Consider the following 16,754-nt stretch of genomic DNA (forward strand, 5'->3'; position numbering starts at 1 on the left):
AAGAAAGCTGAGTGCAGAAGAATTGATGCTTTTGAACTGTGGTGTTGGAGAAGACTCTTGAGAGTCCATTGGACTGCAAGGAGATCAAACCAGTCAATCCTAAAGGCAATCAATCCTGAAATTTCATTGGAAGGACTGATGCTGAAGCTGAAGCTCCAATACTTTGGCTACGTGATGTGAAAAAGTGACTCACTGGAAAAGACCCTGAAGCTGGGAAAGATTGAAAGCAGGAGGAGAAGGGGACCACAGACAATGAGATGGTTGGTTGGCATTGCTGACTCAATGGACATGAGTTTGAGCAAGTTCTGGGAGTTGGTGATGGACAGGGAGGCCTGGTGTGCTACAATCCATGGGGTTGCAAAGAGTCAGACACAACTGAGCAACTGGACTGACTGAACCTAGTCCAATGGAATTAAATCTCAATTATTAGTATTTTTAAAAATAAAACAGCAGGACAATGGAAAACACACACACACACACACATACACACACACACACAAAAGAAGTTCTCTGGGTGATTCTGAGTAACTCCAGGATTGAGACCACAGCAGTAGGTGAAATAAGTACCATGGTGATCTGAATGAGGCTGATAACCCTTTATATTTCTTTTAATGCCTGAAATTTCACAACTATTTATTCATTCCTTTTGATAAAAATAGTCGCCATCTCTAGGAATCCTTCTTTCAAATGCAAATTAACCAGAGAGACTTCTTTCCTGACCCTTTTAGGTGAATGCTTCTTAGAAACAAAGGATAATACAAAAGTCTTCAGTGCTTGGAGGTAAACAGAACTTTGTCCAGGCCCTGCAGTGTGAGTAGGAGGAAAAGTTACCATCAAGGGAGGAAAGATTTCTGAGAGTACATTTTGCTGACCTCACAGTATTGCCTGGGGCCAACCCTGCTTTGAAAGGACTGCATATTTAGCGTCAAGTGAAAATTAACAGCTTATCTCAGCTGCCAAAGTCTTGTTAGAAGAAAATTCATCTTTTTTAAATAAGCAAAACAAAGAGCAGACATTGGGAATGTGGGTTTGGAGCTATCCATAAATGCCCAACTTCTGAATTATCACTCACCATATGGATGTTTCTATTGCCAAATGATCTGTTTTCCCTGATTCTATTAAATGTCCTTTATTCCCACAGATAGCATCATCTCTCTTGCCAATTCATTTGGTCATTCAACAAAAATGTATTGAGCAAACTACTCTGGGCAAGGCATGGTGCTAGATGTCAGAAGGGAATACAGAACTAATACAAAATTCCATTTGCAGTTGATTTTACAGTTTTCCAAAGCACTTTCACACACAATCTTATTTTATCCTCATAACCACACTGTGAGATAGGTCAAGTGCCATCCGAATTTTACAGATGAGAAACAGGCTTGTGGAAGGAGGTTAAAATGACTTGCCAAAGTCACAAACATTTGAATACTGACATTTAAGTCTCTCAGTCATGTGTGACTCTTTGTGACCCCATGGACTATAGCCTACCAGGTTCCTCTGTCCATGGAATTCTCCAGGCAAGAATACTGGAGTGGGAACCATTCTCTTCTCCAGCTGATCTTCTCAACCCAGGGATCCAACCCAGGTCTCCCGTACTGCAGGTGGCTTCTTTACCATCTGAGCCACCAGGGAAGCCCAAAAAAGCATAGACTTAACCAAATCCAGCTTTTCTCTAACTCCAAATACAGTACTTCCCATAGTTTACAATTTAGTAAGGAGATATGCCGTAAAATTGTTTCAAGTATAGACAAGTTAGGAGAAAATGTCCAGAGCCCCACTCACCAGGAGAAAAAAATGAGGAGTAATGAAACAACGCCTTTACTGAGATGAGCCAAATCCAAAAGGAGAACAAGCTTCTTGGATTTAGTGCAGGCTATCATCAAGTACACAGGACACAGCAGCAAGCAGTGCACATTCAAGGAGAGAGTGGCAATTTGGCTGTAGAAAGTCAGTCCATCCCCTGTCTGGACCCTCAGCCAGTGGTGATCTTCACTGGAGGGTGAATCTGGCTCCTTCTCCTAGTCAAATCCAGGCAAACACTGAACAAACCTTGTCTCAGGACCGGTTATGATCCAGTCACTGAGTATACAAAGACAACCCTTGCCCTCAAACAGTTCTCAACTGCCCTAGTGGGTGAGGAAGATGATTATAGGACAGAGTGGATAAAGGCTGGTAATAGGAACACAGTCCCGTACAATTATACAGTGGAAGTGACAAAAATTCAAGGGATTAGATCTGATAGAGTCCCTGAAAAAATATGGACGGAGGTTTGTGACACTGTACAGGAGGCAGTGATCAAAACCATCCCCAAGAAAAAGAAATGCAAAAAGGCAAAATGGTTGTCTGAGGAGGCCTTACAAATAGCTGAGAAAACAAGAGAAGCAAAAGGCAAGGAGAAAAGGAAAGATATATCCATCTGAATGCAGAGTTCCAAAGAATAGCAAGGAGAGATAAGAAAGCCTTCCTAAGTGATCAATGCAAAGAAACAGAGGGAAACAATAGATTGGGAAAGACTAGAGATCTCTTCAAGAAAATTAGAGATACCAAGGGAACATTTCATGCAAACATGGGCACAATAAAGGACAGAAATGATATGGACCTAACAGAAGCAGAAGATATTAAGAAGAGGTGGCAAGAATACACAGAAGAATTGTACAATAAAGATCTTCATGACCCAGATAACCACGATGGTGTGATCACTCACCTAGAGCCAGACATCCTGGAATGTGAAGTCAAGTGGGCCTTAGAAAGCATCACTGCAAACAAAGCTAGTGGAGGTGATGGAATTCCAGCTGAGCTGCTGCTGCTAAGTCGCTTCAGTTGTGTCTGAATCTGTGCAACCCCAGAGACAGCAACCCACCAGGCTCCCCCGTCCCTGGGATTCTCCAGACAAGAACACTGGAGTGGGTTGCCATTTTCTTCTCCAATGCATGAAAGTGAAAAGTGAGATGAGCAAAAGATGATACTGTTAAAGTGCTGCACTCAATATGCCAGCAAAATTTGGAAAATTCAGCATTGGCCACAGGACTGGAAAACATCAGTGTTCATTCCAATCCCAAAGAAAGGCAATGCCAAAGAATGTTCAAACTACTGCACAACTGCATTCATCGAACACTCTAGCAAGGTAATGCTCAGAATTCTCCAATCTAGGCTTCACCAGTACATGAACCAAGAACTTCCAGATGTTCAAGCTGGTTTTAGAAAAGGCAGAAGAACCAGAGATCAAATTGCCAACATCCATTGGATCAGAGAAAAAGCAAGAGAATTCCAGAAAAACATCTACTTCTCCTTTATTGACTATGTTAAAGCCTTTGACTGGGTGGATCACAACAAACTGGAAAATTCTTAAAGAGATGGGAATACCAGACCAACTGACCTGCCTTCTGAGAAATCTGTATGAGGTCAAGAAGCAACAGTTAGAACTGGGCATGGAACAACGGACTGGTTCCAAATTAGGAAAGGAGTACGTCAAGGACGTATATTATCACCTTGCTTATTTAACTTGTATGCAGAGTACATCATGAGAAACGCTGGACTGGATGAAGCACAAGCTGGAATAAAGACTGCCAGGAGAAATATCAATAACCTCAGATATGCAGATGATACCACCCTTATGGTAGAAAACAAAGAGGGACGAAAGGGCCTCTTGATGAAAGTGAAAGAGGAGAGTGAAACAGCTGGCTTAAAATTCAACATTCAAAAAACAAAGATCATGGCATCTGGTCCCATCACTTCATGGCAAATAGATGGGGCAACAATGGAAACAGTGACATACTTCATTTTCTTGAGCTCCCAAAATCACTGCAGATGGTGACTGCAGCCATGAAATGAAAAGACGCTTCCTCTTTGGAAGAAAAGCTATGACCAACCTAGATAGCATATTATACAGCAGAGAAGTTACTTTGCTGAGAGAGGTCCACCTAGTCAAAGCTATGGTTTTTCTAGTAGTCACATACGGAAGTGAGAGTTGGACAGTAAAGAAAGCTGAGTGCCGAAGAATTGATGCTTTTGAACTGTGGTGTTGGAGAAGACTCTTCAGAGTCCCTTCGACAGCAAGGGGATCAAAGTAGTCACTCTAAAGGAAATCAATCCGGATTATTCATTGGAAGAACTGCTGCAGAAGCTGAAGCTCCAGTACTTTGGCCACCTGATGTGAAGAATTGACTCACTGGAAGAGACCCTGATGCTGGGAAAGATTGAAGGCAAGAGGAGAGGGGGGCGACAGAGGATGATATGGTTGGATGGCATCACCAACTCGATGGACATGAGTTTGAGCAAACTCCAGGAGTTGGTGATGGACACAGAAGCCTGGTGTGCTGCAGTCCATGGGGTCGCAAAGTTTTGGACATGACTGAGGGACTGAACTGGAATAGGAACACAGAGGAGAGACCTCTGCACAGCTTAGGAAGGTAGGGTGTGGTGGGGTGGAGAAAGGGTTGGGCTGGGGAGTTAAGAATAGCTTTCAGAGAAAGTAAATCTCAGAGGGAAGTGGGAATTAGCCAGGAAAGGGGAGTGTGAATGAGCAGGGGGCATAGAGAAGGAAAATAGGGAGCACACTGGGCTTCCCTCATGGCTCAGCTGGTAAAGAATCTGCCTGCAATGCAGGAGACCTGAGTTCGATCCCTGGGTTGGGAAGATCCCCTGGAGAAGGGAAAGGCTACCCACTTCTGCATTCTGGCCTGAAGAATTCCATGGATAGTCCATGGGATGGCAAAGAGTCAGACACAACTGAGCAACTTTCACTTTCACTTTAAATCCTGAAGGTGAGAGAGAATAAGGCATATTCAGGAAATTGCAAGGAAACTAGTTTTCAGGGAATAGCTTTAGTCCTAACTGGAAACCCCAGAATGCTCAGGAGAGAAATCAAGGCAGCATCCCAGCCTCAGATTTGGTATAGCAATTCCTAGGCTTCTTAGTACTGGACCTTACTTCTGTACCCTACTTGCTGTTGCAGCTGTGGCTATTGATAATAATTCTTGCTTTGAGTCACACTCATTTTGGAATTGGACTTAAAAGTTGGCCTAATCATTAGCTACAGGAGCTCAGAATCACAAAGGGCAGGATGAGGGTGTGATGTGGCATGGGAAATAAGATAATGAAAAAGAAATGAGATGATACAGATGCACATTATGACCTGATAGTGGACAATGCTACAGGAATTCAGATGAACTTGAGCAGGGTTTGGGAAATGATGGCCAGTGGACCAAACTCAGCCAGCTGCCTGTCTTTATAAAGAACGTTTTATTGGAACACTGCCATACTCATTCATCTACATATTTTCTGTGGCTGCTTTTATGCTAAAACTACAGAGTTCAGTAGCTGCAACAGACCATATGGCCCGCAGAGCCTGAAATATTTCCTACCTAGTCCTTTACAGAAAAAAAAAATTGCTGACCCTTGCTCCTAAATATGCTAAGTACTAAAAAAGAGGCATATGGAGAATGTTTAGTGGTGGCACAAAGAACAAAATGATTTAAAACATGCTAAGGATTTTCTGTTCCTAGTCTGTATCACCTGTGACACAGATTTCAAAGAATGGCAAGGGAATATTCTTCAAGAAAGTGACTAAATGTGGTATATTCACACAAGAAAATACTACAGTGTTAAAAAATAAATTGTAGCTACATCCATAAATCACAGGAATGTTACACGAAAAGAAGCAAATCACATACATACAATTTGATCCTTTTTTTAAAGTTCAAAAATAAGAAAACTCATGGATATATAATTGATAAAAATAAAATATGGAAAGGAAATAATAAACATAAAATCCATGATAGGGGATTGCTTTAGGGGAAGCAAGAGGGCGGAGAATCTAGGTAGATTCAAAAGCATTGGTAATGTTCTAGTAAGAACTTCCCAGGCTGTCTAGTGGTTAAGATTTCCACAATTACTGAGTCTGGTCTGGAGTCCCCAAGCCACAACTACTGAAACCCGAGGGCCCTAGAGCCTGTGCCCTGCAACAAGAGAAGCCACTGTGGTGAGAAGCCCATGCCCCTCAACTAGAAAGTAGCCCCAGTTCTCCTCAACTAGAGAAAACCCAGACTCAGCAACAAAGACCCAGCACAGCCAAAAATAAATATTTATTTTAAAAAAAGTCCTGTTTAAAAAAAAAAAGCAGTGGTAGTGTTCTAGTTCTTAAGCTGATGATGGGTTCTTGGATGTTTGTTTTATTACACTCCATAAATTACATGTCACACATATTCTTTTGTATATATTAAAATTATATATAAAAAGTTTTAAAAAGTATAAAGACAGCAAGCGGTGATCAGTTGAATGCTAGCATAGCAGTTTAGAGAATGAATACCTGGCAGAGATGGCAAATGACAACTAGGACTGATTTTTTTAATATTTATGCATTACTGGCAAATTCCCCAAAATTACTCCAGAGCTTGAGGAATTGCCCTCCAACCTGCTGGAAGAATAGACTTTCCATAGTCCACAAGATGGGGACTTGGAATTGTTATTATACAAATCTGCACTTAATTTGTGATATCAGGATGGCACATCTAGAAACCATCTAGAAACCTACAGGTTAACTGAAAAAGGCAACAATGCGTACAAAGACATGGAAGTATGAGGAAAAGCATGGTGCATTTAAGCAAATGCAAGCATGACATGCTGTGCAACTGGCATGCAATAGGATGGTAGGAGATGAAGACAATCAGGTAGGGTTCGGATTACGGTGAACTTTGTACATCATGCTCCAGGATTTGGATTCAATCCATTAGGTCATGGGTAACCCACTGAAGGGCTTCAAGCAGGGAAGAGAGTAATACGATCAGTTGTACATTTAGAGATGTCCAAGTCTCAACAATCTTTGACTACAAAAAAAGGTGACACCTTCTTCCAATCCCCAAAGGTAACTTCAGTTAACGGTTTTCTAATTAAATATCTTTTTCGATATATTTAGCTATTTACAGAGTTTTTACTTTTTAAAAAAATAGATCACACTGTGTGAATTGTTCTGTGACTATTTATGTCACTTAATATTACACCATGGACATTTTTTGTGTCAGTACTCATAGAATTCACCTTACCCTTTTTATGGGCAGCGTAGTACATTCAGCCCTCCGTATCTGCCAGTTCACATTAGCATATGTGGAGTTCAGACTGTACTACAACATTTTACATGAGACTTACACAATTTTAATAAGAGACTTGAACATCTGGGGATTCCAGAGGTAGTGGGTAGGGGAGGGAGGGGGTGCAGAGACAGGATCGTGGAACCAATCCCCAGTGGATACCAAGGCACAACTGTTTATGGATGTACATATTCCTGTCATTTAAGAAAAAAATTCTAATCATCACACTTCATTGTTTCTTTTTCCCCTTTCCTTACTTTTGCTGGACTGACTGAATTTCCTTTTTCCTTTTTTTTTTTTAGCTATTAGTGGTTGGGAAGTTCTATGAACTATTTCTATTCTATTGATGCTTATCTTTCAGTTTTGTTTATTTATACAAATGACACACATTTTGTAAATACAAAGTATAGAAGAATATAGGATAAAAAGTGGAAGTGTCTGTTCACTAAGTGTTGTGTATAGCTTTCCTCAGTATTTATGTGTATATATATATATATATATATATATTTATACAAATAGAAAGCTTTAGTGTTTTTTTAAAATGGTATCATTACTATATGTATAGCTCTACAATTTGCTTTTTAAGCCTCATATACACTGGAGATCTTTTCATGACAGTACATGAAGGTCTATCTAATTCTTTTTAAGGGCTGCGTGCTATTTTGTAATAAAAACATACCACATTTTATGTAACCATTCCCCTATTTTGGAACATTTGGTTACTTCCAATTGTTGCTACAACAAACAATGAATATCTTGTAACACAGACCTTTGTGTCTGTGTAGAAGTATTTCTGAGGATATATTAGAAATAGAATTGGGTCAGACAAAAGGTATATTTAAATTTTGATAGACAGCTATATTAGTGTTAAGGAATGTTGCAGATACACAGCCACCATCAGAATGACCACTGATTGTGCACAGCATTAGCAACACTAAATATGATCAAACTTTATTATAAAGTTTTTGTAAAATTACATGAGTTCATTCTCACTAAAACAACCACAACAAAGTAAAACCAGAAATGCCCACTTGATCACCATCCCCTGATCCCGCTGCTGCTGCTAAGTCGCTTCAGTCGTGTCCGACTCTGTGCATCCCCATGGGCTGCAGCCTACCAGGCTCCTCCATCCATGGGATTTTCTAGGCAAGAGTACTGGAGTGGGTTGCCATTGCCTTCCCCACCTGATCCCTCTGCTGCTGCTGCTACTGCTAAGTCGCTTATGTCGTGTCCGACTCTATGCGACCCCATAGACAGCAGCCCACCAGGCTCCCCCGTCCCTGAGATTCTCCAGGCAAGAACACTGGAGTGGGTTGCCATTTCCTTCTCCAATGCAGGAAAGGGAAAAGTGAAAGTGAAGTCGCTCAGTCCTGTCTGACTCTTAGCGACCCCATGGACTGCAGCCCTCCAGGCTTCTCCGTCCATGGGATTTTCCAGGCAAGAGTACTGGAGTGGGGTGCCATTGCCTTCTCCCCTGATCCCTCTAGGGGAAACTAATTTCCACCTTTAATAAAAAAATAATAATTTTTTATTAAAGGTTTCATTATACTTGATCTTCTCAGGAATAACTTGGTAATTGACTCAAGCTTCCTAGACATATTCTTAACAATTATTTGGACTTAAAGTGTTACAAGTTCATTTACTCACCAGTAAATGCTTCACCTTTACTGCCTTCTGGGACGGCTTCATCGTCACTTTCATCCAATGATCCAGGTGACTGAGACATCGTCTATACTTCGGAGCTAGGTTAAAGAACAGAGAATTCAGTTTTACAGCTGCCCTCTCCCATATCTCTATGGCTTTATGGATTCAATGACTCTGGCTTCCCAACTAATTTTACCATATTCGTTTCCTATCTTCAAGAAAATCCTCACAATTTCCACCCACTATTCATACCCTTCCCTTGTGATTCCCTATGGCTATGGATCTATTCTTATTTCTCTTCATTCATTGAAAGCTAGTTTGGGGGAGAAAAAACACATCTGTTCAAACATCTTCAACTGGAAGTCTGACGTAGCCCTTCAAATCCTACCTCAAATTACGACGGCTTAGTGAAAGCGGGAAGGTAAAAAAAAAAACCTTTTTTCCCTATGGCTTGAGCCCCCGCTGGCTTGAATGTATAGGACTAGGCTCCTCTCCAACTGTCCCGGCATCTCTCTTGAGGGCTCTCCAAACTGTGAGCTCACTAGTGATTTGAGCCAGGTCTCTAAAGAGTCTATTGTGACCTCATCAGGGCTACCGACCTATGGGAGGCAGTTTTCTAACAGATACTTTCTAACATACTTTGCCTTTAATTCTCCATCCTGCATGTTAATAAAAGCTGTAACTCTATAATCTCCCTCTTCTAAAAGTTTGAGAGTAACGAACGAAAGAACAACATATAGAATAATTGAAAACTTGACCAAAGATGTGGCACCACTTAGGGTCTCTTGGCCGAAAAAGTAGGTCCATGTCAGTACATTCAGACATGAAACCCTCCCCGCGTTACCCAATCTCAAAGGAGTCACTTCACTCACTGTCCTAGGGGCACGTACAGGATTGGTTGTTGTTTGTTGTTTTGTCTACTTCTATCTCAAAACCTCAGGGCTCACAAGGTCGCGCTAAGCGGCAAGTGCCCAACCTTCGAGTTAAGTCCTGCCTACCAAGGTTGGATTTCCCGTGGACTTATTGGGTTTCAAGGATAATTGACAACAAATCTGACCTATCCCTTCAGGGGAAACCCCTCTTGGCTAGTGAGCGCCAAAAAAGGAACACCTCAAAAGATCTACTGTCGATGGATATGTTTATTTCCCAAAGTCTGAGTTATTCACTTTTATAATAATACCTATGGGACATTGGCAGGTCAACCAAAGTTGCTCTATTTCAAGACCAGTGCACTTCCTGAACTAACACTAATGAGTGGGAAAGTTCTGACTCCCCTCAGGGTCTCCTTGCACACCATCCCAGTGGAGAGGGAGGGGCGGCAGGCTCTTCACATGGTCTCCACTGAGCGTCGGGTGGAAGAAATGAGATGGCAGCCTCAAGGTAGCCTGCCCAGGGTGGCATGGTTGAGGGCTGGGACGCAGTTTTTCTGTGGCATTTGGCTAGAGTACATCAGTTTTCCTAAAATGTTCTGTCTTGCTAGGTTGCTCCTTTCCTGATCCTTTGTCTAGGGACAGCTGAATTTGGGGAGTCCTTATTTGTCTTGCTGGTTGATGTTTAACACATACCTTTTCCACTATTGTGAATGGGATACTTCTTTTTCCTGTTTCTATTTCTAGTACTGTTAGAATACAATAAAGCTATTGGAATATAATAATAGAATGTTAATTGTACAATCTACCTGGGGAGTATATTGGTGTTTATTGTGAAATTCATTACACTTTTCTATGTGTTTAAAGGGTTTCCCAGGCGATGCTAATGGTAAAGAACCTGCCTGCTGATGCAGGAGACAAAAAAGACTTGGTTTCTATCCTTGTGGTGGGAAGATCCCCTGGAGGAGGAAATGGCAACCCACTCCAGTATTCTTTCCTGGAGAATTCCGTAGACAGAGGAGCTTGGTGGGCTACAGCCTATCAGGTCACAAAAGAGTCAGATGCAGCTGAGCAGGCATGCACATACCGTACAATTTACACCTTCAAGGTGTAAAATTCAATGATTTTAGCGAATTCCACATACATGTAACCATTACTAGTCAGTTTCAGAACATTTCTGAAACCCATGAAAGACACCTCATACCCTTAAGGTATTGTCCCCTCTACCTCTGCATCCTGTGGGTGGGAAGATTCCCTGAAGAAGGAAATGGCAACCCAATCTAGTATCCTTGCCTGGAAAATCCCAGGAGGAGCCTGGAAGTCTATAGTCCATGGGGTCGCAAAGAGTCAGACATGACTTATAGACTAAACAACAACAACAACCCAAAGGAGTGCCTTTTTCTAATCAGCTCACCGAAAGGGGGCACTTTTTTTGTGTACAGTTTCTCTGAGATCATGCCTGCTATTTGTCACCTTGGTACTCTCAGAAGCACTGACATGCAGATAACTGGATTTCTCAATCTTAATGCACCCTTATTAGAAGTCTTGACTAATCAGAAGCCAGAACTGGAACAGGCCTTTTCCCCTGGTCTCTCAGAGTGAGCCACTATCATTGCCTCAGTCAAATTGACAGAAGAAAATGACTTTGTTCAGATTAGATCAAGATGGCGGCCTAAGTGCTTGTAACTTTCTCTCCATCCTCTCTTCTCCAAATCTCTTAAAACATCAGAATAGCAAAAGGACAAAGACTGGTATAATTAAAGCAAACTGTTCCATCAGCAGTTCAGAAATTGTGAAGATCCCTTGAGGATAGAAATTGAATATGATCATAGTGATAAAAGAGAAGGAGGAGTCCAGTTCAAAACCTGCAAGGGAAAATTACTGGATTAAATCCAGAGAAAATAAAATTTCAGAATGAATAAATGCAAAGAGGAGGGGAGGCTCTCCTGTCAATTAAAGAATTGCATTCAGGAAAGAAGGATCAGTTGGGCCCCCTTGTGATCAGTCCTACACCCCCTTCCCCAACCCATTCCAAGGTTAAAGCCTAAAATTTCACACTAAAGAAAGTAAGCTATTTGCTTCCAAAAATTTGCTAGTGGAAAATCCCATGGACGGAGGAGCCTGGTAGGCTCCAGTCCATGGGGTCTCTAAGAGTTGGGCACGACTGAACGACTTAACTTTCACTTTTCACTTTCATGCATTGGAGAAGGAAATGGCAACCCACTCCAGTGTTCTTGCCTGGAGAATCCCAGGGACAGAGGAGCCTGGTGGGCTGCCGTCTATGGGGTTGCACAGACTCAGACACGACTGAAGCGACTTAGCAGCAGCAGCAGGAAAAAAAAAAAAAAACAACAGAGCAGACCTTGGTGTAATCTGGACTTCCACAAGATATATGGAAAAACAAAAAGAGAGAAGCAACTTTGGACAGGAGAGAAATACACTACAGTTCTCCACTGCCAGAGTAAAACTGTTTTGGCAATTTGCAGGGAGTAAGGAGAATGGCCCTTTCTGACTCTGGCAGAAGCACTTACCTTAAAGGGGAGCCTGACAGTTCAACATACACAACCCACTTATACAAAGTCCTTCTGCTAAGGAGAGGGGACAGAGACACACAGCTGCAGAGGGAACCCAGGCAACCTACCTTTGCTAATCAATTTGTCCCTTATTCACTAATATGCACAGACAACATAAAAAGAAGAACCAAGGCCTTCGATAGAAAATAATCCAGAAAGTTCTAAAAAGCAAAACATGAATTTGCAGAGCTGGCAACTATATATATAGCATTTACATTGTATTTACAACTATTTACATAGCATTGACATGTATTAGGTATTATCAGTAACCAGAGATGATTTAAAGTATCATGGGAGTTTTAATAATAACTCTAAATGGTATATAACCTTTAAAAATGTGAATCACTGTATTGTATACCTGTAACATATAATACTGTAAATCAACCATGCTTCAGTTTTTTTTTAAGTTTATTTTTTTTTGATTTTTGTTTATTTGTTTTTTATATTCTGCACATGAGTACGAATCATACAGTATTTGTCTTTCTCCCATTTAACTTGTTTCACTTAGCATAAAAACCTCAAAGTTCATCCATGTTGTTGCAAAATGGCAAGATTTCTCTTTTATGGCTGAGTATATTCCATTGCAACAATATAAATGAACAAATCAAACCAAAACAAAGACATAGACACAGAGAATAGACTAGTGGTTACCAGAAGAAGGTGGGGAGGATGAAATGGAGATCAACTGTAAGGTTATGGATGGAAACTAAATTTTTGGTGGTGAGCATGTTGTAGGGTATACAGAAGTAGAAATATAATATACATATGAAGCTTATTTAATATTATAAATCAACATTACCTCAATAAAAATAAATACACTCCAAAATATAATAATAAAGTACAGGGAAGGATGTGCATAGGTTATATGCAAATACCATGCCATTTTATAGGAGAGTTGAGCATCTGAGGATTTTGGCATCCACTGGGGTCCTGGAACCAATCCTCTGTGGATCCTGAGGGATGACTATAAATAGAATGACTGAGAGGCTGGGTGGGGCGACTGGGTGGGAGCACAGACCCCGCCCCTTCGCGACTCCACGCGTGATGTCTCGGGGGGCACCGGCCTCAGACCGGCTGCAAGCGCAGGCTCTGAAGGCTCAGACCCCTCTGCTCTCCATGGGCATCTGCCAGGCAGGGCACTACCTGCATCTCTGCCTGGCCCACCACCCACCTCTGGTCTGTGCCACTTTGATCCTGCTGCTTCTTGGCCTTTCTGGCCTGGGTCTTGGTGGCTTCCTCCTCACCCACAGAACTGACCTGCACAGCCCTGACATCTCCCAGGACTGGGTCTCCTTCTTGAGATCTTTTGGCCAGCTGGCCCTGTGCCCGGTGAATGGGACAGTCACAAAGAAGGGCCGTGGGTCTCATGTTGTGGGCTTACTGGCCACCTTGAACTTTGGAGATGGTCCAGACAGGAACAAGACCCAGAAATTCCAAGCCCAGGTCCAGGGTAGCCGGATGGGATTGAAAGGATCTTTTGCAGGAAAGCTGGTGCTCGTTATGGCCAGGGTGACCACAGAAAGGACCCCAGGAATCTGCCTGTATTTTAGTGCTACTCCAGAAATCCTGCCCTCCAGCCAGCCACCGATACCCTGCTCAGAGGAGGGAGCAGGAAATGCCACCCTGAGCCCTAGAATGGCTGAGGAGTGTGTCAGTGTCTGGAGCCACGAAGGTCTCGTGCTCATCAAGTTGCTTACCTCGGAGGAGCTGATTCTGTGTGGCTCTCGGCTGTTGGTTTTGGGCTTCTCCCTGATTCTATTCTGTGGCCTCTGCTGTCTCACTGCAGCGTGCTTCCATCCGCACCGGGAGTCCCACTGGTCTAGAACCCGGCTCTGAGGGCTCTGGCCTAGTTCCCGTCTCACTCTCAGGTGTGGATCAACTTCTTGGGCCTTGATTCTGAGTTGGAAGAGATGTTACAAAAAGTGAAGAGCTGGAATGTGGGAGGAAATAAAAGACATTTTTGCTCAAAAAATAAATAAATAAATAAAAAATAGAATGACTGTCCCTGAGTGGGGAAGGATGAGGAGTGAAGTAATACAAGGAACAAAGCTCCAATTTGCAGATTCTAATTTTTTGATATATTCAGAACACATTGTAGGCATATTCAGAACCTTTATGAATTACTCAGGTAAGTATTATAGCAAGTGAAAGTGTTAGTCGCTGAGTCGTGTCCGACACTTTGCAACCCCATGGACTGTAGCCCACCAGGCCCCTCTGTCCATGGGATTCTCCTGGCAAGAATACTAGAGTGGGTTGCCATTCCCTTCTCCAGAGACTCTTCCCCACCCAGGGATTGAACTTGTGTCTCCTGCACTGAAGGCAGATTCTTTACTGTCTGAGCCAACACGGAAGCCCAATTACAGTAAAATGAAATAAATGAATCTGAAAAAGAGGATGATGTGAAATAGAAATAGCGGTGAGCAAAGAAACAGTAAAAAAAAAAAAGGTTAAATGGAACGGGATGAGGGTAGACAGTTGTAAGTTGTATGTTTGGTACCAGGCAGATGAAGGCAATCCAATCTTCCTTTGTATCTTATATATAAAGTAGGATGTGATGGTTAGGGGAAGGGTGGCAAAACTTTGAGAAACATGGAGAAGGTTTGAAATAGTTCAGAATAACTTAATAAGACATAAGTACTGGGGTTGCTGGGCAGACATTGAGACATATTTGAAATGAGGTATTTCTCTAAGAAATCATCAGATCATGTGAATAAGTAAGGATATAGAGAAGCTTATACCACTACTTAACAAGGTTGAGTATATATATGTGTGTATATATATATATATATATGAGATTCAGTTCAGTTCAGTTCAGTTTAGGCAGGTCAGGTGGTCTGATATTTCCATCTCTTTCAGAATTTTCCACAATATATGAGATTACCTTGTACAAATATAAAATGCATTTATTTTTGCAAATACCCATAAGAACATTTTCAGAAATAACTCATTTATTAGTCTGCAAAAATTCAGAAATCATAGGAATGACATTCTCTGATCACAGTACAATAACATTAGAAATTAAAAACAGAAAAAGGGCCCCCTGAATTAACACACTTTAGAATTCTTTTCTGGTTCAAGTCCCTTGGATAACAGCTTTCTCCAGATAGAATTTATAGGCCATAAAATTCACCCTTTTAAAGCGGACAATTCAATGGTTTTAGTGTATTTACAGAGTTGTGCAACCATTGTCACATTCTAATTTTAGAACACAGTCACCACCCCATAAAGACATCCTGTCCCTTTCCTCAGCTGCCTCTAAAGTGATCGGTCCTTCTGAGGAAGCTAAGGCAGTGTTGAGGTGAGGCCCTGACTTCATCCAGCCACTATAACCATTTCAGGCAGCCCCTGCTTAGCATTCACCTGCAGCATGGCCTCTGAGCTCACCTGCATCTGCTTGGCCTTCATCCTGCTCAGCAGTGAAGTGACAGTCCCGGAGGATAAGATCGATGCCCTCATTAAAGCAGCCGGTGTAAATGTTGAGCTTTTCTGCCCAGGCTTGTTTGCAAAGGCTTTGGCCAATGTCAACATCTGAAGCCTCATCTGCAATGTGGGGGCTGGTGGATCTGCCGTGGCAGGAGGTCTTGTCCCCTCCCCCACTGTTGCCCCAGCTGAGGAGAAAAAAGTAGAAGCAAAGAAAGAAGAATCGGAAGAGTCTCTTGATGACACGGGCTTTGGCTTTTTTGACTAAACCTTTTTGGTAACATGTTTAATAAAAAACTGAGCTCTTTGCTGCAGGCAAAAAAAAGACTCCTGTATGCATTAGCTGACACATCCTATTTCCACCTTTCCCCATACCCTGGCAACCACTGATCTACTTTCTGTCTCTATGTACTTGCCTATTCTGGACATTTCATATAATGGAGCTATATAATATGTGGCTTTTGTGATTGGCTTCTCTTACTTAGCCTAATATTTTCAAAGCTCATCCATGTAGTAACATGTCTCAGAATTCTTCCTTTTTATGGCTGAATCATATTCCATTGTATGGGTAAGTCAGATTTGTTTATTTCACCAGCTGAAGGATATTTGGGTTGTTTCTACTTTTTAGCTATTATGAATAATGTTGCTATGAACATTCATGTACAAGCTTTTGTGTGGGGCTATGTTTTCATTTCTTGGGTAGATGCCTAGGAGTGGAATTGCTGGACCATTTGGTAACTCCATAGTTAACATTGGGCTTCCATGGTGGCTCAGATGATAAAGAATCTGCCTCAAGTGCAGGAGACCCAGGTTTGATCCCTGGGTGGGGAAGCTCCCCTGGAGAAGGGAATGGCAACCCACTCCAGTGTTCTTCCTTAGAGAATGCCATGGACAGAGGAGCCTGGCAGGCTATGGTCCATGGGGTCATAAAGAGTTGGACACGACTGAGCGACTAACACTTTTTAACTAATTAACACTACGTGGAACAGCTAAATTGTTTTCCAAAGTTGTACTATTTTGTCTCCCCACAGTGATGTGTGAGGGTGCCAGTGTCTCCATATCCTTGCCAACACATGATATTTTTTGTATTTTTAATTATAGCCATCCTGATAGGGTATTTTCTAAACATTTAACAAACTTTTTTAGTATAGTTTCAGATTGAC

At 41.9% G+C, this 16,754-nt stretch overlaps 2 protein-coding genes across 5 annotated transcripts in view; one reads left to right on the forward strand and one right to left on the reverse strand.

Moving 5' to 3' along the window:
* Positions 1-13,886, reverse strand: part of CUL4B (cullin 4B) — a 52,125-nt gene extending 38,239 nt beyond the window's left edge. For 2 of the 4 annotated variants that reach the window (XM_006048804.4, XM_006048802.4), the window contains exons 1-2: positions 9,118-9,269; positions 8,733-8,827 (exon numbers count right to left, since the gene is read on the reverse strand). In XM_006048804.4, the coding sequence (XP_006048866.1) occupies positions 8,733-8,811 (79 nt within the window). In that variant the 5' untranslated portion in view covers positions 8,812-8,827; positions 9,118-9,269. Of the gene's footprint in view, positions 1-8,732; positions 8,828-9,117; positions 9,280-13,868 lie in introns of those variants that run through there. The other 2 variants (XM_045164436.1, XM_044937524.2) reach the window with 2 other exon arrangements.
* On the forward strand, positions 13,273-14,123 carry LOC102395693 (insulin-like growth factor-binding protein 3 receptor). Its single transcript, XM_044937526.2, has one exon. The coding sequence runs from the start codon at positions 13,288-13,290 to the stop codon at positions 14,005-14,007; it is 720 nt and encodes a 239-aa protein (XP_044793461.1). The 5' UTR covers positions 13,273-13,287; the 3' UTR covers positions 14,008-14,123.
* The last annotated feature ends 2,631 nt before the right edge of the window (positions 14,124-16,754 follow it).

Source organism: Bubalus bubalis, chromosome X (assembly GCF_019923935.1).
Source record: "Bubalus bubalis isolate 160015118507 breed Murrah chromosome X, NDDB_SH_1, whole genome shotgun sequence".
NCBI classification, from domain to species: domain Eukaryota; kingdom Metazoa; phylum Chordata; class Mammalia; order Artiodactyla; family Bovidae; genus Bubalus; species Bubalus bubalis.